Here is a 23104-nt window from a genome sequence, read left to right as displayed (position 1 = left end):
ACATGCATGCATGCGGCACTGACTGTGCTTACTAAGACAGTTGGCTTTCTGCGTTACACAGTCTGTATACTCCAGAGTTCTGAAAGGCAAGTAAAAAAAAAAAAAAAAAACAGCGAGGTCTAGAGCGGAATCTAGTACACGTTTCATTTTCGATTGTTTTTTTGTAACGTTTAATTTCACGATTTGCATCACCATTGAAGAGCTGGCTTCTGGACAATTGTAGAATTGTAGCCCAGATGTTTGAAAGTTATACAAAGACAACATGTATCTAAGATCTGCCCATGGTTGAAAACACAGAATTTTTTATACTGTCGAACTCCGCTTCAACGAAATTTCCGGTACAACGAAAAATTCTCGGTTCCCCGTCAACAGTCCATAGGAGTCTATGCATAAATATGCTCGCCACAACGAACACTTTTTCTGCTGCCGTTCCACTTCAACGAAATTTGACGATGCCATTCAGGGCTCAAACATTTAATTTACAGTGCAATGAACACAATCTCGGACATTTTGGTGCATTTTAGAACATAAAAATACGAATTCAAAGCCTAAATTGCGTGTTGGCACCACCAGAAACCGCCGCTGCTGACTGAGCATGGGGGCCGCCATTGCTTGATAGCGACAGCGATCAGACTGCCCTGCTTTCGCAACTGGCTTGAGTTGCTTCTTAGTCGCAGACAATCCGAAGCCAAAGCTCAGTTGTCCATACTGGGGTGCAATCGTGGAACGATTCCTTTTCCGGTGCCTTTCCAGCACTTTTCGTGCTTCGCTAGTGGTCAGAGCGACTGTACATCCGCGTTATCAACGCGAGCAGCCCTGGGGTTTCCAATGCCAATGCTTTTCGCGCTTGGCCAGTGTGACCGGTGGTCGGAGCAACAATTCATCCGCATTATCAACGGGATCAGCCAGCCGTGAGTGGTGGATGAGAATAGCATAGAATAAGGCGTAAGTCATCGCTCTGCGATAGCACGCCTGCATGTCGCCGTTGGCGGCGAATAGCTAGTGTTAGTGTATCAGTGCAACTGTGCAGTTCGTGTTGCGCACCCGTGCCTCTGTTTGGTTTGTTCGCGGAAGCCGTTGTTTCTGCGTGCTGTTCAATGTGACATCGCTATGCATATATGAGAATCACGTCGTGACGCTGCCGGGGACGCAAAGGGAGCAGCAGACACTTTTTGAATTTTGGAAATAAAAGTTTCACTGTTCTACTAGCTCAGGCCAGCCATATTTTTTTTTCGATTTCACTACAACGAAACGTTCGCTTCAACGAACATTTTTCCAAGCACCGTCAATTTCGTTGTGGCGGGGTTTGACTGTATTGATGGATGCTGCTTTGAAGGCCAACTGCTACAAAAGTTGGACGTTTCGCGATAGCCAATAATCACGCACAGGTGGTGGCTAAAGTGTAGCTTCTATGACGTGCTCCTGGTTCCCAAAACACTTTCGGCATATGCAAGCATTAACCCTCCGAGTGTTTTTGCCGTACACGTACGGCGGCGGTTTTCTGTCCCGCAGTGTCTTTGCCCGTATGGGTACGTTTTCAACCATCCGCTTGAATTTTCTCACTGTAATGACGATGCATGCTAACCGGGAGGTGCTGCCACCTTCTAGAACCTACAATAAACGTTGGAAATGATTGCGCTACCTACTTGCGGAGATAAACAGAACTGATTTCTAGTCAGCGCGCTGTGCAGTCTGCGGCGATGCCGATAGACATTGCCGTTATGTGGTTTTGGTTCCGCCGCGTGATCGCAACGGAGGCGTGCGAAACTTAATTTTTATCTTTATCGGCACTCCCTTGCAGGGGTGGTGGAAGCTAATTTCCATGTTTATTGGCGCTGCTCTTAGCTTGTTCATTGCCGATGCTCACGAGGTATTCTCGCTCTCCTTGATTACAGAGTTTACTCTGCCCAAGGCGGCCACATGCAGAGAAAATGCCGTGTATGCCAGCACAACTCGTTGTTCCAAGAAGAGAACAGAGACTCGTTTTATGTGCGCAGACAGCGATAAGGTGCTGTGCGTAGACCAGTGTTTCAAGGAATACCACGTTCTGAAATAATGCTGAACGTTTTGCAGTGATGACTGATGCCGAGATAAAAAACTGTTCAATTTTTAAAAATTTCTCCCCCGATTTTAAACATTTCGTACATTCAAAAACTGCAATAAAGTAATTTGACCACCTGGGAAAGTTTTTCTCAGAAAAACTCGACACTCAAAGGGTTAAAAGCATCACTTTTTCAAGCTGGAAAGCCAAAGGCCAACAGTGCAAGAAAAAAAATTCCTTGCATCCTGGATGACAGCATTTGCTGGGCAAAAAAAGTGGAAAAATTTGGCTAGCCTTTTAAGACAATACAGATGGCAACACAAACGTATACTATTTGAGACTTGATCGTGGTGCCATATATATACATGTCATTGACCCTCAGAGGCTTAGGTCATCTTCTGTGCCACCCATTGTTTGGAGATCCCTCTTGCATTAAAGCTCTTAATTACTTGGAATACTTTGGTTGAAATATATGTTTAGCGATGGGCGAATATTCGGGCGTTTCGAATATTTGAATTCGCTTCGATACGAATTTAGATTACTCGAAATTTCAAAGTATTTGAAATGAACGAATATATGTATATATTTGACAGCACATAATCCCCTGTAGAGGTGGTTTCACTGCAGCGTCTGGTTGCTGTGCCGTGAAACAACCAATTCAGGAGAAACCTGCACTGCCGCGAAGCCACACTTCAAGGTTAAATGTACATATTTTTTAAAGTTTAAAAGCGTGTTATATGGGCTTATATGCGCTAAGTACAGTAGAACCCCGCTGATACGTTTTTGAAGGGGCCGTAGGAAATAAACGTAAGAGACGGGAAACGTAAGAGCCGAAAAACAGGAAAAACGGCAAAATATTTAGTGGTACAGAATTTTATTTCAATTCTTACGAGCAGCACGAAAATTGGCGCGCTCAGCCGCGATCTAGTCGATGGATAGAAACGCGGAGCTTAGGACGGCCTTATCCACAGGAATGTAATCAACGTATGTGATTTTTTTAACACCAACAGCTGTAGGCATGAAAGAACTAAGCACACGCAATCACGACCGGCGCGGCGAGTCCGACCGCGAACCGCACGCACGACCATGCGAGCTCCAACCAGCTCGAACTCCTCCCGTTCTCCGACAAATAACGATGATGAGTCTACGCCAACGCGATGGCAGAAGTGAACGCCAATCTCAAAGGCCTTGCTTTCGCAAGCAATTACGTCATACATGCCATGTTTGTGCAATGCAAATCTCAGAGGCTATGCTTTTGTCAATAGTAAATGCCAATCTCGAAGGCCTTGCTTTCGCGAGCAGTTACGTCATAGACGCCATCTTTGCCATTTGAATCTCGAAGGCCATGCTTTTGTTTGCATCAATTGAAAGATTCTGTTGCTTGCGCCTCTCATGCGGCTAATATTACGGTCAAACGAGGCCAAGCTGCGTGAAAATGCGCCATGGCCGCTCTCTTTGGTAGTCACTCGGTCGGCTCCGGGCGCACTTCGCGACGTATCATACGGGAACGGTCCGACAGTTACGACGTAACAGCGGGGTTCCCAATACATTGTATCCTATGGGAGCTATGCCGGGACCGGCGGAAAACGACGTAACAGCCGGGAAAACGCAGCAGTGAGGAACGTAACAGCGGGGTTCTACTGTATAATAATTTTTAAATTCTAACGTATTGCACCACTTATAACCCTACTGCTATTTAAATCTTGATACTATTCAAGGCTGCTTCATTTGAAACCAAAAAAGTAACATTCACTCATACCTAGTTCCAATCCTTAAAAATATTGTGCACGGGTCATGACAAAAATGCTCATTTTTCTTAATAATATGCGGTAGATACTATTCGAACTATTCGATTCGAAATTATTCGACCAAATCCCTATTCGCTTCGGATTCGCTCCGAACCTCAAATTCACTATTCGCCCATCCCTATATATGTTATTACTTAGAATACATAGATTAGACTTTGCTTCTCAACTTTTGTTTCTGCTGGATATATTTTTTAAAAACTCTGGGCTGCCAAGTTGGTGGACGCGGCCCTTACACTAGTCTGCACGGTACATTATGGACCCCGTGGGGGTGACACGGAGCTATTTGAATAACCAAGTGTGACTGAATTGTCAGCAGAAACCACGTTTTAGAATTACGGCACTAGCACACCTTTTCTGCAAGGCACTTGTTGCAGTTTGCTCTGGCAACACTCCACAACACGAAGTGAAGATAAACAGTGCTCTCAAGTCACGTGCATAACCAGAATTTAATTTCGGGAATTGGGGAGGGATCCGACCCCCTTCATGTTATTCGTGCATCTGTGCGTGCAAGTGCGTACATACAAAAGTTTCAGGGAGGTTCGAACGCCCTAAACCCCATCTCTTGCTGCACCAATGGCTAAAGTTCAAGTGAAACAAAATGCCCAATTATGTGATTGTAAAGACCACAACTTACTCTCGAAGTGTTGTCATGATGCGGCTCCTACCACACAGGCCTCCGCGAAGAGAGTCCAGGATTAGGATGTACGCCCTTCTGAAAGACAGTGTTGAAGGCCCTTGTATCAACATGAGTGCAAACAGAGGGCTCTACTGCTGACTCGACATTTTTATGAGACAATGTGCACAACCAGAAACAACCTTAAGCATTTGGATGGTAAAACTCGGGCATCTTCAGGCTTCGGCAACCCAAATATGTGAAAAAATCACCACATACAGATGAGGAACATCGAATGATATGTCTATGACATGAATGCAGTATGGATGTGATGAGCACACCATATTGCAAAGCTTCCGATTCAGTGTCATAGCATAATGCAAAACTTGGTGTTCACTAACATCTGGGAGCACAAAAGAAGTCAAACCAAATTGAAGGAGAACAAAGTGGAATCTGGGACTTTGCATGCGTTATGTTAAGATGTTAAATAAATGCAAAACTACAGTAGACTCTTGGTAAACAGAAATCTCTTATTAAACGGAACTGCTACTTAAATGGAACAAGTGCTTCTGACAACATTGGTTTTGTACTTGTATTCTGCACCCCAGTTCACCTCTCAGTAAGCGTAACTCCTGTTAAACAGAACACATTTCCCTGGTCCCTTCAGGTTCCGTTTAACGAGCGTCTACTGTACCTATTTTGATAACACTTGTACAGTGTAGCGTAACTTGAAGCAGTCTTGTCATATTAGAGTAGAGGCTCCCAAAATGGAAATTGATGATTCAACCTCTATGAGTGCACTGTCTATTTTACTTACAAAAAAGCAAGCATCCAGAGTGTAGGACAGCAGTGAATAAGTGGCGTGACTGGCATGGCACACTGCCTCTCTTTTGTAAACTTTGTAGCTGGTGGTTCTGTGTTTGAGTGTCTGCACTCAAACACAGAACCACAAAAAGAAAGCTGCACTGCGTACCCCCACAATAATAAATAGAGAACATGGACCCTGGCCGTCACATTCTCAACTGGTAAGCGATCCTTTTCACTACGAAACACAGAAAGATGTTTGCATTGGCACAGAGCTATTCAGTGCTTTGCTCAGCAGTGAACATTGTAGCTACTAACGTACCCCAGTCGGCACCTAAATGCATAGCATCTAAAAAACTTTTTAGATGTTACTTTGTGACGAAGGCATATCATTGTTCAATGCACTTGTTTCATCCGTTGCTCACTGTGTACATGTCATCTTTCAACCATTAAACGTGCAGTTATGAGTCTGCATGCGTCCTGTCTTCCCTCGTCTTTGTCCGTGTTTACTAGCACAGTTAATGGGCTTTCAAATGAATGTGAATCGACTAGCCCGACTTGGTGCTCTACCTCAAGTTTACTATTCCGCCATCCATCCAAATCAATACACCAAGATAACCAAAATATTTATATTACTTCGCCATAGTGCATTACTTTCATCAATCCTCTTGCACTCTACCATTGTGGATTCTTACAAGTGTGCCCAATATCAGTCATTGTCGGCTTAACATGACAAAGAAAAAAGGCTCTGATGCAAGCCAATGCCCTTTCTGAAATGCACAGTAATATATGTGCAATACGTGTCACTTGTCTTTCTGCATAATGCCTGGTGCTTAAATGCCTCTCTTACACACATTTAACAGTAGCACCACTCACTCTGTCTGTGCTTCGGCTGCGCCTTTTGGAAGCGGACTCCCCGTTTCCTCCAGCTCAGTGCCGTCGTCCGGGTCAGATTCCAGCACACTCTCTCCGTCGTCTATGGTGCCCTCTAAGTACAAAAGCCATGCAAGGACAATGCATAAGCAGTGGTAGCATTTGACTCTGACAGGCCCACAATGCGAAATATTACAACACTGTTACGATCAAAACACCGATACGGTCACATATTACTAGTTGGACCCGAAATATGAATTCAAAGACTCGAACCTTGACTTTTATTCTTTGCAACCATCAGAATTTTTTTGCTCTCAGACAATGCTACTGTTGCCAACACCAGATTTTCCGAGACGTGGGCTCTGCTTAGCGCTACCACATTAAAATATGGCATTTTGGTACTACAGTCGAACCTGTTTATAACGAACTCGAAAGTGTCGCGAAAAGTGGTCGTTATATCAGTAGTTCGTTGTATATGGGCTCGCCCTTAAAAACGTGCGCTTAGCGGCCAAGCCGTTTTTTGTTCTTTGTGCACTTTTATTGAAGTGCTAACAACCCCTTCGGTGACAAGCTAAGCCTTTTCGCGTCGTGAAGCGACGCCCGCTGCGTGCTCATGAGTGAATTAACCGGCTTTGCAATGAGCTGACACCGTTTCAACGAAGCGCAGTACCGCGACGATCATCCCTGGCTAGTTGCGTGCAGCGCGTCGCCTACTCGGGTCGCGAAGTCACTGCCGGGCCGCTTGCTGTATGCCTTATGCGCACGTTGTGACCATGTACGGGCGAGTGCGGCAACTAGCCTCTTCGTTCAACGCGGCGAAAACAAGCATTTTTCCAAGCAACGCGCACTCCATGTATCTGCGATGCTCTCGCGGCCCTGCACGACGATGCGCGGCGCACTTCAATCGTCACCTAGTCAAACACGCAGTATGCGCTTGCTGTCAGTGCATCGACGTTTCTCGGTGCCCGTGCCGCTTAACAACAGCGAGCTACCTTCGTTTCTACAAAGCGACGCGCACTTTTGCACGAAGCGGCGGCGGCGAACTTGCAAATGGCAGCATGGCGCGCCGTACCGCTGTCAATCCGCAGTGTACGGCGTACGCCACACGCGCAGCCGAGCAGACATCTACAGATGACTATGATAAGGTTGTCGGCTATAAAGCATAATGGCACGTTCCTCGACAGCCGCCACCTCGCCTTCGCTCATTTCTGATGCTTATCCGCGAAGGCATCGCCACAATCGCGCGGGAGTCATAATCACCGATCGACCGGTCTCTGCCATTACCGAAAAGACGGACGACTTTTTGCGGCACATTGTGGCGTCGACGAGTTTAGGGACGCAGTGAACCTTTTTGCGATGGAAAGTTATCGCGGTTATCACTTCTTGCATTTATGCCTTCTTGCGTTCCAAGGCATTGTTTGGTTCATCGCAGGCGGCCGTAGCTGCAGAGAACGGCGTCAGAAAAGGTTACCGTGCGAAAGCTGACCGCAAGGCTTCATGCTGCCTACTATTTTTTTCCCCTCACTGCCATTCTACCACTGAAAAAAAAAAGGCTGGAAAGTGAGCGACCTCGCTCGCAGCGTCCGAAATCTGCGTGCGGTGCTCGCCGATCTGACTCTTAGTCACGAGTAAACTGCAGTGGGGCACGCGCGAGCACGCGCTCCTGTCACGCTTCAGAAAACATGTTTTAACTTTCTTTTTTCGCTTCGTACCCTATTGCAAAAACCAGCGTCGTTCCAGTACCCCCAGCGTGATACCAGTACGTTTTTTGGCACTGGGTCGCACTGGGAACACTGGTATACGCTCGGATTCACTGGGACTCCAGTGAACGCACTGGGAAAGAGCTGGGTGGCACTGGTATCGGCACTGGCTTTGCCGCTGTGACGCTGGCGCTCACTGGGAAGCGCTGGAGACGCTGGAATTCTCACTGGCGTGTGCTGGCACATACTGGAGCCTGTACTGTTTCTGCCAGTGCCGCGCCCTGCTTTCAGTATTGTGCGCGGCGGAATGCTTTGGTATGATTCAATATCGAATGTTTGATTCGATGGTACCGCCAGATGCTATCCTAACGGGTCCCAAACATGTGTCACAAATTCTAGCGGCAGAGAAAGACGATGAGATGCGCACTATTTTCATGATATACGCGATAAGTGAAATCACGGTCAATTTTAATGTTTCCCTGTCGAATGTGGAGAAAAATATGTTAATAACCAAGAGCATCCAACGCTGATCATTTTCTTTCTAGCATGCTTTTTTTTATTCATGCAGTGCCAATAGCGTCGTTAATTTTTGCGGAGCAGATAGCAGCAATGAATACACATTTCATGCATGCCGCGCATATATATCAGTTTTGCATCCGTGATGTGTTGCGGTAATGACTTCATATTGTAACGTTTATAAGTCTCGAGGCGTTGGTCTGAACATACAGAGCAAATCGTTACATCGCCGTGCAGTTGGCAAGAAGTAAATGAGCTCTGGCTTCGCGACCCCTCCCAACGGAGGCCAGAAAAGCAGCCGTCGTTCGATATCGCCACACCGGAAACGCATCTCGGGCAATTCTTGCACTTCCACTTACTTCACCTATACGTTAGGTAACAGTTAAAAAGGTTCCGAGGCCGAAATGCAGAAACTTCAACCATCGCAACTCATCTGCGCCGAGATCGGTCCTACTCAGTGCGGCTCCCAGCGAGCGTTAGGCCTAGCGTACCGGCCGAGTCCGTGTACATGCCACCGGCGCTTCTTAGTTTTAAGCACACGCAGTTCCAACGTGTAAGAATTACTGTAAAGTATAGTCTGGACATCCGTTAATTTAAAATAACCGTCTTTTCTTGTGTACGGTGTCCGCACAAGGAGCGATGACCATCGATGCGACTCGCTTTCAGCAACGAACGCAGGCTCACCGAAAGCAGCCGGCCGCACTCGCCGGTACTTCTCTGACTCATACGTCAAAACATATACGTGTCAACTGGTACGCGTTAGTGAACTAATACACCGGCATCTTTTTTCAACAAATTGCATTTGTTTTTGCTGAGCGGTTTTATAGTTTTAGTGATCGATAGAACTGCAAATCAGAATACAGGCACGCCCGCTCCGCAATAATATTGTCGCTCGCGCGAGAAAACTACCCCGTATGAATTCATGTAGGCGCGTGTTTATCGAACGAGTCATCGTAAAGCTTCTGTACATGTTGATCAGTAGCAAGGGCGAGAAACGGCTATTAAAAATCGACAGTAACAGCCGTCAAACTGTACCCTGTTCCTCGGTCCAGTTGATATTTTTCGGAGTTAAGACGGGAATTCTTAAAGACACTTAGCACTCTTCCCATTTTGGGCATTTCATTCGTTGCCGCCAACCCTTTGTGTGTATCTAATAAAGAAGCAAGCTTGATTTTGAAAGGAAGATCGCGTCTTGCGTGAATACGCGACATCAAAATATGAAAGGAAACGCTCTCTTGCTGTATTGACTAGCCCTTTTACGGAAACGCCGACAGGTTTCAGCGTGGCGCAGTGGCAGAGTACTCGCTTGGAGATTGAGAGGTGGCGAGTTCGAATCCTCGTGGTGGATGTTTTTTTTTTTTTCAAACGACTTTTTTTCTTTTTTTTTTATTGCACTAACGCTTTCTTTATAACATTCTTTACTAATATATTTATGTTGGGGACGTATGCACCGCCGTTTTAACGCTGTAGAGCCGTTTTGCGCTTGAGTACCCAGCGCCTCCCAGTAAAACGCTGCTCCAGCGGCCCAGTATCCAGCGCGACGCTGGGCCCATAATCAGGCATAGCACTGGACGCTGGTACCCAGTGGCGCTGGGTTTTGCAATAGGGTATGCACCTCATTTTTACCGCGACCGTGTCTGAAGTGTTCGTTGTAAAAGTAGGAGGCTTTGAAAAATGTTCGCTATATCTGGACGCAGCTTCAATGGTTAGCATAGGAAAATCGTAAGCGCACACAAATATGGTGGTTATGACCGATAGATCGTTATATGTGGGATCGTTATAAGTGGGATCGACTGTATTGGTGCAGTTGTGCCACCCCTGTTATTTTTTTTACAGTGCTAGGGCCACATGGCATAATACCGCAATACCATGAGGCCTTTGAAAAATCGGGTACCTGAAAAAATGAAGGTCAGTGACAGTGTCTGACATCCTGGTGTCATTCCACCATGTCAGAAAATGACAGATGCAATCGACAAGTTTTACTGGCTCATCTGCCACACGAAAGCGTAACCGGGCGTGTGCATTGGCAGCCAGACGCGTACTTCAACTAATAATAATAATATCTGGGGTTTAACGTCCCAAAACCACCATATGATTATGAGAGACGCCGTAGTGGAGGGCTCCGGAAATTTTGACCACCTGGGGTTCTTTAACGTGCACCTAAATCTAAGTACACGGGCCTCAAACATTTTCGCCTCCATCGAAAATGCAGCCGCCGCGGCCGGGATTCGATCCCGCGACCTTCGGGTCAGCAGTCGAGCGGTGTACTTCAACTAGTACAGCACATCATGTGAAACGAAGAAACGGCCGAGCCAATCAAACGAATGGATAGAGCGCTAAATTCCAACTGTTTTTCATTTGCAAACTGCATCAGACATATAGCCTTACGCAAGCACATAAAAGAACCCGAATGTCATGCCATGAGAAGACAGCACCATCACAACGTCACGGAACAAAGTTTCTTCGCGTGGCACTTGGGTGCATTAGTGTGCTAGTGCAAGACTATTTATTTGATGTTATATTTGTCAATAAAAAACCAGCTGGAAGTTAACACTCTGTCCTTCCATCCGGCCAGCTCGGCCGTTTCTTCTTTTCACGTGATGCACTGTACCAGTTCAAGTACGACAAACCAACTTGCCCAATCTTATACACTTGCAGACATGTGTACTTGGGCACAGAACTTACAGGGTTAAGCTTTTGTAAACCAAGCGACAATGCTCACCGGGAGTCTTTGGGCTTGCTGCGGGACTCTGGTTGTCCGCCAGGGGAGTGTGGTCGTCGTAGTTGGGCACCACCTCCTGCGGCGGGCATACTTGTGCCACCAGCCCTGGAAAGCACAGCACTGCCAGGAACCAGTGGGCATTCTGGTTGATGGGCACCACTATGAAGTCCTTGGCAAAGATGTCCACGTGCCGCGTCCACGTCCGCACGTTGCGATGCCGCCGTGCTGCGGGCCTGTGAGACATACATAGCGTGTGACTCACATAGAGCCTGACAGTAGCACTTTCTCGCAGGCAACGTGCGGAATGCTGACAAATGATGGGTGCGAGTGGCTGGCTTAATTGCCTGATACTTACAGAACTCTAAATTATAGACGCATACTTGCCAACCCGAGGACCACAAAAAGGGAGTGAGATATAAAAGACAGTGTTGAAATCCATGACAACACACACATTTATTTTAGCCCGGTTTTGTGAATTGCTAGCTTTGTTTTAGGCCTGGATGTGGATGGACCACAAGCCGGGCCCCTAAAGTGCTCCGCACTTAAAAAAAAGTGCGAAGGCTGCCGCAATGACGTGTCCGGATTTTGATACCTGAATTCGTGAGGGTTTTGCAACTCGTATGATTGAAGAAGTCTGCTTTAATCTGGGTTATGGCACCCATTGCCAGCAAAACAGACTTTTCAGGGTGCTGTGAGGCACTTTTGCAACCGCTGTTGTTGTAAAGAAACTCACGTCAGGCCCTGCTGTCCCGGTGCACGTGGGTTTAGGCGCTGCGTCAGGCGTGGATAGAAGAAGGAGCTGAAGATGTGCGTGCGCTGCCGCACCTCCTCGCTTAGCCGCTCCAGCAGCAGGTACCTGCGTCAACGAGGCGGCTGTGTCACTGCCCTGGCCACACTAACAGCAACTCTTCAACAGCAATTCTTTTAGGAAACGCCCTTGAGGGACAGATGCGGCAAAACACGTCCAGTATTAATGGTCACAGCACTGCAACACCAAATGTGTTGCCATATACAAAATGCTGCTATGGCAGGATTGGCATGAAGAGTGCAAGGTTCGTCATAGTGTTCCAAGAATGCTCAACATCAAGCTGCACTTTTGCAAGCATAGGCACATCACATTCACATTTGGTAAGGTGAAATGCACAGCAGCAAAATGCTAGAGCAGTACTGTGGAAGAATAAAAAAATAATAAATGAAAAAGTAAGTAACTAAATGCTACAATCACCAGCTGCATTGCCCAGACAAGCTCAATAAGCTCCCCTCCTGTGGCATTTACTGTTTTGCGCACATCAACAGCAAGTAACAAGAATGGCTCACTTGAGGTAGAAGTCGATTATGACATCGTTGAGGAACTGGCCTTCTCGCAGGCAACGCAGGTCGGCACTGTGGACAGGGATGCCACCCGTCTTGGGTGGTGCGGGGTACACCAGCAGCCTGACACAAGCAAAAATAATTCATTTTATAACAGCCTTCGAACACTACAAAAACACATATGCCAAGTACCCTGACCTCAGACTGATCACATCTTAGTCTAAATTTATCTTTTGTGGCTATGCATCTGGCCCTTCCCGACACGCACCTGCTCGTTCGCGCCTTTGTTTTTTCTCTGCACTTCTGGCAACATCTTTCAGGACTTCCTGAACTATCGATAGCTGCATATTGCAGCATTTTTTAGTGGAGCACCTGCCCTTTTGCGCCAGTCTGCAACTTTCGTGAGGTGAAGCAGTGATAAAATGCCATTTTCAAAAAGCATATTTCTAATGCACTATACGGGAAGAACATATGCCAGTTCAAAGTCTCTGAATATACTTTTATTGCAAAGGGCACTTTCACGTGAGCAAAAGGTGGCCGCCAATATGAGCACTGAGAAAAGAGAAAATTTTTCTGTTGCCAAAAGCACCCACCACTTACAATTTTCTGAAAACATCAAGTGGCTCTTTCATGAGAGTTTGGGTGGCAGTCAATGCTCTGCTGTTAAGCTTGCTTTTCAGTACTTGTGCAATTGAAATGCTTTAATATATACAGTGAAACCTCGGTGATACAATCCCAGCTCATACGAATTTTGGGGTGAGACGAATTTTTCGTTGGTCCCGACCAAGGCCTATTGGCCTGCAATCTTAATGGAGTATGGCTGTTGCGAACCGATTTTCACCCAGCGACGTTTGATACGACCGTACGCTACCCGCCCAGGTACAAAGAGGGGCTGTCCGCGCTGTCGCGGAAGACGCGCCAAGCACGCGTGAGTGCGAGAACGCAAGCGTGGGCATGCACACCACATCGCCGAATCGTCAGAATCATGGTGTAAGAAAAACACATTTCTTATGGTCAGAATAAACCTTCAGAGACGCGTCACAACCTCCGAGATTGTGTGCGCGAATATTTGAGGCTATATGTGCCTTCGTGTGCATTCGCGTTTAGATTACAGAGGACATTAGTGCTACGCTTTTTTTTCTAACGCGACGACGCAGGCTGCTGTCGTACTGTGTTTACACGTGTCTGCCTCGTGCATCAGATATCGTATAAAAGGTGGACGAGGACCAAAAGAAGGCGAGGACGGTCTTGTCGAAGGAGTCAGGCCTCACAACGCCAACATGCGCGGCCGTCGAGGTCACACTTGCGCGGGCATGGCCGTAAATCTCCCGAAAAACATCCCCAACACCCCCGCGATAACAAAATCATAACACTGGACCGTGGTTCTGTAATTTTGTGGCCTCGATCTATTGCATCAAAGTGCTTCTTTTGTTACTTTCGCTGCAGTACTCCGGTGTCATGCAAAAATTTGGAAGGGGCCACTGCTGTCGTGGGTCACAACGCACCTGGTTCGTTAATTAAATGCGCGCGTACGGGCCGTATATTTACGAGTGCTGGTATGATTGCCAACATCTAAAAACTTAGCTGACAATCATTCAGGGTCCTTCCTGACGTTGCTGCGGCCCTAAAGAACAATAAATGAAAATGCACGCCAGCTTTCTTTCGTCACAGGCTAATTTTTCATGCTTTCAGGTGATACGAAATTCGGATGATACAAATATTTTTGGTGGTCCCATGAGATTCGTATCACCGAGGTTTCACTGTACCTCCAAAATACCCGAATCAAGCAATTGCTACTAAAGAAAAGCGAGCTAGGAAGATGTCAGGGCAAGGAGATTGTTACTCACTTTATGTTTGGTCCCGACGAACTCTCTTCTTGCGACGATCCCTGTGTGAGCACACAAAGAACATGTCCATTTTGGTAACCCCAACAAAAGTGGGGCAGTGGATAAGCATCTCCTTTTCCTTCTCAATTTCAGATACAGAAGAGGCGAGCTCACAAATCAGATGGGCTGGATCAGAGAGACAACAAGCGCCACTTATCGAGGCATTACAATAAAGACAACAGGGAACAAGCTTAGCTCACTGGTGATACTTTTTCAATTTCCTGCAGTCTCATGGATGAGCTGGTGTGGACTACTGGTGATAAGTAAAAGCTCGTTAATTCGGAAAATTGGTCAATTCGGACACGTCATCTGGTCCCTGTAAATATACACATCACTCTATGAGACTGGGCGCTCGTTATTTCGGACAGATTTGACTGCAAATCGGGTAATTCGGCCACTTTCGGGCTGCTGGTGAGGCTCGAAAACGAAAAAAGAACAATTCGGAACAAAAGTGAAGTTTGAACGCAGCATCGCCATGGACATCAATTGTCGACTTGGCTTGACTTGAGACTGGTTGAACGCCTTTTCTTCGCGTCACGTGTGTTGTTGGCGGTGCCATTTTATTGCTTTGTTCCCTTTGGTGTGCTGCATCGTTGAACGTCGTTTTATCGAGGAACGATTCAGTACGACTCCTTTAGCTTGATTGTTGCTGGTGCTTTTGTGCTGACTTTTCGTGTGAACGCGTGTGAACGCACTCTCCGCTGATGGCAACGCCGGCGAAGTGGCCCAAGTACGAGGCGAAGGACGTCACCACCAAAGTAGAAATTTTGCGTGCCCTGAAAAATGGGCTCTGCCGACAAGAAGTTGCTCCTGTGCCACGACGTCGGCAAACAACACGACGAGAGTCTCCTGAGCGCAGTTAGCATTCTTGCGTATGTGTGGCAGAACATGCCTGCGCATGCCATTGCCGACTGTTTCAGGCACGGTGGCTTTGTTGTACCCGACTCCAGCGATGCCGAAGTGTCGCCGGACGACGGTGCCAACGATGGGCAGGATTTCAGAAGTGTTATGCCTGATGCAGTGACACTAGAGGATTATATTGGCATTGATGATGGCGTTGCCACTGCCGGCTGCCTTACTGATGAGCAAATCGTCGTTTGTGGTGTCCTGATCTCCTTCTTGTGTCCGTGTTTGCACGCCCTGTCTCTTTTTAGAATGAATACGTACCAACTAGCTCAGCTCTCTGTTATTCTAAAAATCGTCAAGGAAGTGATGCATGGCAACGAATCCGAGAACGAAGAGCCTGAAGAGCAGCATCCACACCATGAGCCACACGGGCCCCCTCGCACTGTGAAGGAAGTTGCGGAGGTCCTCGTCGTCCTTGAAGAATTTTGTTTTGGCCCTGCAGACAGCATGCGAGCTGCTGAGCACCTTGAAGGGCTCAGAAAAATTGTGTCCGCGCGAATTTCTGCTCGAAAACAGACACTCATCCGTGATTACTTAGTAAAGTAAAGGTATGTTGAAAAAACTCTTGCATATATTGTTGTTTATTTCGACCATTCGATAATTCGGACATTTTTTCCGGTCCCTAGAAATCCGAATTAACGAGCTTTTACTGTATCACCGGTGACTACTGGTGATGACTACTGGTGACTCCTCTCATCCAACAAAGGATAGTACCAAGAAAATAATGGTTATGATGTCAATTCGGCTGTATGGTATTGCAAGGGCTTTTTTGAGATTTCTTAGCAGCCAGGCCAGGCCCTCATAGAATGTTTGAATTGGAATGAGACAATTTCTATATGTGGCATATCTACAAGTGCCAAGTCCAGCATTTACTCCTGAATACTGGTGATATTAGGTTAGCCACATTTTTAAATTCAATGCAGGTCCGACGACACACGCAGAGTGACAAGGAATCTTTGGAGCAGGCTAAACTATTATTGTTAATAAGAAACGGTTGCAGCAACTTCTATGTGTATGAGTGCTGTTGGTTGCCTTTGTGGTCAACAGTCAAAAAAGCGTTGGCGACCTCACGCACCATTGTAAGCTTGCATATTGAATAGAGCTGTGCGAATAGCAAAATTTTGGGTGCGAAGCGAATTCGAATAATAAAGATTGAGTGCGAATCGAATCGAATATTTTCGAATAATTTTCGAATATTTCTCAAACATTTTTCGAATAGTTCGAAGTGAAATTATAGAAAAAGTTGCAGAGAATCCCTAAGTATGTTCTTGTGAGATAGCAACATGAAAGTTTCTTTTCGCTAGGCTGATGAAGCACTGGCGGGGTGGTGTTTCATAGTTGTCTTATCAAGAATGAGGCAATGTAGAGGCCGAATTGTATGTAAGTACATGATTTGGTGCAACCAAAGCGTTGACGACAACACTTTACGCGTGATAGGCAGAGATGCCATTTCCTCAGCCTCTCCTCCTCTTTCAACTTCTGTGGAAGCCCAACTGATGTGGCGGACAAGGGTGTGCTCCCTTGAAGTCCGGAGTTCCAAATCTGCCTCGTAGACGTCGATATATAAGAACGTCTGAAATTTTGGATGCTAAAAAGCTTCGGCGTCCGATTTTTTCGACTTCCTGCCCAAATTTCAGGTCCAAAACAGCATTAATTGAGCCCCCAATTCTGCCACATCTTTCATCTCAATATTGGAACCAGCGCTTTCTTGAGTTAATACATTTGCGACCGTAGCGGAGCTTGAAAGGCAGCTTTGCCGCAATACGGGGGTGTGATGAGGTGAAGCATGTTGAAAATCTAGGGACCACTTCTAAACGGACGTTGACTGTCTCTTGGCTAAGTTCGACCGTAACAGCCCTTGAAAGGCAGCTTTGCCGCAATACGGGGGTGTGAGGAGGTGAAGCATATTGAAAATCTAGGGACCACTTCCAATCAGACGTTGACTGTCTCTTGCCTAAGTTCGACCGTAACGGAGCTTGAAAGGCAGCTTTGCCGCAATACGGGGGTGTGATGAGGTGAAGCATAATAAAAATCTAGGGACCACTTCCAACCGGACTTTTTTCTTGGCTAAGTTCGACCATAACGGAGCTTGAAAGACAGCTTTGCCGCAACACGAGAGTGTAATGAGGTGAAGCATATTGAAAATCTGAAGGGGTCACTTTCAACCGGACATTGACTGCATTTGTTTTTGGGAAGTTCGAATACCGTATTTACTCGAATCTAACGCGCACCTTTTTTCCAGAAAAACGAGTCCAAAAATCGCATGCGCGTTAGAATCGAGTACCGAAAAAAAAAAAAAAGAAACTCGGTTATCGTATTGCCATCGACATTTCAAAATGGCCGCCTCCTACGATTTCTGCCATTTTTTCAGTTCGTACGTGTGCTGAGGAAATTGTCATCCCGCTCTGCGTTCGCATCGACGGCATGGAAGTGCCGGCTCCAAATACTCGACGAGTGTACCACGATGCCGCATTTAAAAGAATAATTATTACATGTGCAGAGAGACGGACGGAAATCGGGCCGCATCGCGGTCGTTCGGATATAGTTCGGAGTTCCCGAAACGTGCGTGCGAGACTGGCGCAAACAGAAGCAGATTTTTTACAGCAAAGCTTCACGAAAAGGTTTCAGTGGACCAAAGCAGGGCCGGTTTCCCGAAATCGAAGAGCGTTGACAGCGACAAGGAGTTGTCCGACAGCGACGAGGACTGATCCATTACGCGACTCGTATTGCCGCCGTAGTGGTGACAGTTTTAACGGCAAGGCCCGCTTTTTGACTGTGTTTTACTTTTTTGAAACTTTAGTTCTTTAAAACCCAAATACATGTTCTTCTGAATGTGCGAAGTTTGACTCCTACGGACTTTCTTTGTTCTTTTCTCTCACGAAAAATGGGTGCGCGTTACAATCGATGTATTACTTTTTTATTTTTTTTGGTCGCGGAAAACGGGTGCGCGTTACAATCGAGGGCGCGGTAGAATCGAGTAAATACGGTAGTTCGAATAGTAAAATTTCAGTGCGAATCGAATCGAATAGCAAACACTATTCGAAAAATATTCGAAATTTCGAATATTCGCACACCCCTAATATTGAAAGCTCCCAGCATTGCGATGCCAGGTAAAAAGAAGTACCAAGTACTGACACAAAATTTTGAAGGTGCGATGACATGTGCGATAGATTTGTGTGGATGCACACCCATTGTCCACAAAAAATATGAATGCTGTGTATAGCTTACAACGTATTTAAAAACAATTATAAAGCGAATGCTGTGCATCTGAGCAAGAAACGGCACATATTTCGTCATCAACTTGGTTTCAATGTAAACAATCAACAACCACCGGCACCACAAGTTTTGTGTTGGCTGCCATGCTCGTTGTGTGTGCTCCCTGCTGCTGTTGTCAAAATGGCGCTCACATGCACGCAGTGCTGCGAAACGGCTCATATATCACTGTTTTGCAGGTTTACACACAAAACAGTAAAACAGAGACAGGCCTAACTTAACCTGAAGCCAGCTGCGTTTACAAAATAGACTACCATGGTCGCACTTATCTCTGGAACTGAAACTGTGACTGGGCGCTAAAAAAACATTAGAAAATAATTAACCGTAGAGTGCTCGAGCAAATGAGGTTTCCAGATGCGATAAGTTGGTCTTCACCTACTTACTGCAACAGAAAAAACTGGATGCAAAATTTTTGTGTCAGTATTCCCTAAGGTCCTTTGGTCTCAGTGGCTAGCCACATTGCACAATGTTACATTCAAATTCCCTTTCTATCATGGTAAATGTGTCACTGCACCTTCAGCCCACACCCAATACCTACCTCATGAAAAATGAATGCCATCTTACATTGTTTCACAATGCACCGTTTTGCATTCACAAATGCTAATGCAATGCTTCTAGCCTCATAAAGCTTGATAGAAGCTAGGAGTAGTCAGAAAGGAGGCAAGACAAACAAAACCCTCCAATGCAAGATTCCTAAGTATGCACACACACATACACACTCACTTTTATGTTGTTACATAATGATTTTGGTAGTTGGGCCTCGAGACAGTACAGTGAAAGACGTAAGGTGTTACCTTGCTGTAAAATCATCAAATGACGCATTCTACAGATAGCAGGTACATAAAACAAATGGCTCGAGAGAAACTCGGTGTACAGGCAATGTCAAGCATAATGAGGTGCAATGAACATGCAACCACACCAGAAGAGGACTAACTGACGACATACGCCAGGTAACGTAAAGCAAAAGCAAAAAGCAAAAAAAAAAAGAAAACTGCACCTTCATTCACTGCAGAAACATTCCGGCGCATGCAAGAGAGGGCAGCAAAGACAGCAAGCAGGAGAGGAAGCTCTCAACACCACACTACAACTGACGAGCTGTTTCTTCAGATTTGTTTATCACTGCACATGCTAGAGCCCCCGTAATAAACAGCGCCAAGTCCATGAACCTCTTCCTTAACAAGGGCTGCAAGGACTATTAGTGGCCAAGAACTGCAAACATGAGGAATTTCTAACACACGTGGCCAGGGATGAACAAGTAGCTACTGATTGAATGAAGGTGTTCCCGGCCATCAAGGCCTTGCAAACAATGAAGCAGCGCAAGCTGCCGCCAGTGCACTCATTCCCTGGGCCACCGCCTCTCCGACCGATGACCCCTCTGATCCAGAAGACAACTCTCCTCTCCTCACTTTTAAAGATGTAACTGCCCATTATCAGGACTCCCACCGCCGCTTTCCTGTGCCCTGCAAAGGGCTCAAGAAGGCGGATGAGAGACTTCTTCTCCGACTGTTTGCCAATGTGCTACTGTGCCTGGCAGTGCTCAAACATTTTAACTCTTCCTTTTCCGGCCTCTGCCAGTCAATCCTTCTTTATACCCCAACCCGAGAGGACTGGGAAGCGGCCCTGCTCGGCTGCCAAGACCTTCCGGCCCAACAAACCGCGATGCGACGCGTCAGCACGGCGGCCACGACCAATGGGGTCCCCGACTAGGGACTCCACCTGGTATTGTAAAGGAGCTGACCCGCTACGGGCTGGTTTCCCGAACAACCTCTTTGTAGATAGCATTTTAGTAAATGTTTACCACCACCACCTTCAGAAGTTGCTTATTATATGGAGGGCAGACATGCTCGTATGGCTAAGTTTGTTTTATGGCCACGCCATGCTCAGGAAGCTAGAGAAGAGGACTGCAGAGTGATTTGCTATTGAAAAAGAAGGCAGGGGCTTCACAGCAAGCATTATCAAGGAGTTCTGAGCGATGGACAGCCTTCAAAGGCCATGGACAATCTCCATTTGGTTGCAGAGACACACAAAAACATACAGGACTTGTTCAACAAGTTCTCTCAGCGTCGACCCAAGTACTTGCTATGTCCATGCAGGCATGTGAAACACAAGATTGTATCGCGATTTTCATGAGCAGAAAGCAGGGATGAATGCTGAGGCTTAAGACAGCTGCAAGACTGAAGTTTTGGGTAACAGCATTCCCAAACAACCAGAAACACCTAGAAGCCTAGTCCAACACTGCGTCTCACCCATCACCCACTTTCCACAGCCAGTTTGCAGACCTTCATTCCACAAGCTTTTCAAGACATGGGTGCAGCAAAGAAGCAAGCCAGTGGAGAGCATCTCACACGCAAGCATATGGAGAGAAAGCATCCAATGCACCACCACCATTTGCAACAATCAGCCATGCCCAGCACGAAGGCATCCGTGCACATCCACGGAGCGCGGTGCCTGCCCAGCACCGCGGGAGGCAGGCCTAACCTGTTCGCAAGTGGCCATCACCGAACTGCTGCTCGACACTGCAGAGACTGCCAAGGAGCCCGCGGAAGAGGAACGAGTAGTCCGTGTCACGATGGTAGTGGAGCTGGGCACACTGTGGATCACCACGTGCGTGACGGTGGGTGCTGAGCTGACCTGCGGCTGGGCTGCCGATGGAGCCGCCGACGTTGCCACCACTTCACTCGCTCTCTGCAGGCACACGTGTTGGGTGTTGGAGACAGAGGCCCAATCAATGCAACGAGCCATAGTGACTGAGAGGGCACCGAGAGTGCACCGAGGGTGCGTGCGGCAGTTGCTGGTGCGAGAGCCCCTAGCTGTGTGCTTAAAGGGATGTTTAGGACAAATATGACGCAGCGGATTTACCTACAAAATGCACTGCACTTGGGACCAACATTCTGTGGCTATACAGTGAAAGCCACGGGGCAAAGCCACTGCGCATGTATCAGTAGATGCAAGTTGTCCAGCCAGGCTTGCATCACTTCCAGTTTTAGGTTTTGATGGTTAAGTGCTGGGCTTCTTAGGACTCGTCCGTGTTTTCATGGCACCTAGTCTGGTTTATGAGAATCATCATGACTACCAATACTATACATCGTCCATATTTTGACTGCACCTAGTCTGGTTTATGATATTGATCATGACTACCACATACCACACAAGTAACATCCCGAACACGTGCAAATGCAGTGAAGTATCACCGTCTCACAGGTGTTCCAGGAAATGTGCATGTTGTTTACTGCATGTTGTTTACCCATGTGAAGCGTATTGATGAAGAAATCCACATACCTGCGAAGCACAGGAACCATACATTGTTGGATGCGGCAGTAGCTGTAATGGGATGGGATGCAACAAAATCAGTGGCTGCCAGACTGAGGCCACATAGCAATGTACATTTACCACAAAACGCTTATCACATGTTTCACCTTCTGAGCAATGCAATGTGAAAATTTAAATGCGTAAGAACATCACCATCGCATTTTGAAGGAAGGAAAACAATCTTATTACAGTGTTCGGACCGTTCCATCTTCAGCTCGAAGGTTACACAATGCAAAAATACCAGAGGATGCAGCTTGAGTGAGCACTGCTACTATGCGATGCTGTAGATTTTTGATTTTCCTTATACTAGCTGCAAAGCATCAACGCAAGTAGGCTTTAACTCTTATGCGTGCTTCTGTGAGGACATGACGCAAATTCCCACTAAAATGCCATTTTGGCAGCACAAGATGGTGCAATTTGCGCAGGTATTCCACCCCTCAGTAAAACTTTTGTTGGGCATAATTGGTACATAGTATTTTGTGCTGAACTTCTCTTCTTAACTATTCCACCCCTATGCGTGCAAATCTGTAACATGTACTCTCGGTGACAGAAATTCACTGAATAAAGGCTCCATGGCAAATATGGACTTACACCCTGTTAATTTATTCATTCGTTTGTTTCATTACCCACCGTGCCAACGGGCATTACAGTGGGGGAGGGTATACAAATAAAAACAAAAAGGATGATGCAGTGTCAGCCATACAACTATTCAATCACAGTCACAGATACAGTCAACTGCCAGTTTTTTGGACATGCTTGAACATTCCGACGCTTTTTGCAGCACTGTCACAAGTCCCCTAGACATCAATGCATGAGAATGTCCGAAATTTCGGATGCAGAAACTTTTCGACGTCTGATTTTTTTTTAACTTTCTGCGCAAACTGCAGGTCCGAATTGGCATTAATTGAAGTCCCCACCTCTGCTGCGTCTCTCATCACGTAGGTTCGAACCAGTGCTTTCCCGAGTCAATCTGTTTGCGACCGCAGCAGAGTTCCAAAGGCAGCTTTGCCGCAATGCCAGAGTGTGATGGGGTGAAGCTAATCGAAAATTCGAAGGGGCCACTGTCACAGTGCAGTGCGGCGACGTCTTTACTGATAAGCACTGGAAAAGCACGAAGGCGTGATGGCAACAGGCGGCAAACCAGCCAGTACAGCTTAATCGCTCACAACCCTTATGATAATGAAGGCTTTCAAGGCAAATGTGTGTGTACAATACAGCAAGTGTGTACAATACAGCAATACGGCGTGACCTTGGTAGGCGACGTGCTGCACACAACTAGGAACAACAGGCATCACGCGGCAACAGATGTGGCGTGTCAGTGGAAATTTTCGCATAGAAGCGC

The 23104-nt window shown here is 46.6% G+C and overlaps 1 protein-coding gene across 2 annotated transcripts in view; it reads right to left on the bottom strand.

Annotated features, from left to right (window-relative positions):
* The window catches only part of LOC119395885 (sentrin-specific protease 7), a 76362-nt gene that overhangs the window by 12173 nt on the left and 41085 nt on the right, over positions 1-23104 (bottom strand). For both annotated transcript variants that reach the window (XM_049416806.1, XM_037662895.2), the window contains exons 11-18: positions 21733-21774; positions 20932-21138; positions 14236-14276; positions 12395-12511; positions 11811-11933; positions 11078-11310; positions 6143-6254; positions 4484-4561 (exon numbers count right to left, since the gene is read on the bottom strand). In XM_049416806.1, coding sequence (XP_049272763.1) covers positions 4484-4561; positions 6143-6254; positions 11078-11310; positions 11811-11933; positions 12395-12511; positions 14236-14276; positions 20932-21138; positions 21733-21774 — 953 coding nt within the window. The remainder of the gene's footprint in view (positions 1-4483; positions 4562-6142; positions 6255-11077; positions 11311-11810; positions 11934-12394; positions 12512-14235; positions 14277-20931; positions 21139-21732; positions 21775-23104) is intronic.

This window comes from Rhipicephalus sanguineus, chromosome 6, assembly GCF_013339695.2.
Source record: "Rhipicephalus sanguineus isolate Rsan-2018 chromosome 6, BIME_Rsan_1.4, whole genome shotgun sequence".
In the NCBI taxonomy this organism is placed as follows: Eukaryota; Metazoa; Arthropoda; class Arachnida; order Ixodida; family Ixodidae; genus Rhipicephalus; species Rhipicephalus sanguineus.
Note: the sequence above shows the minus strand (reverse complement) of the source record. Positions and strands in the feature narration are given on the sequence as shown.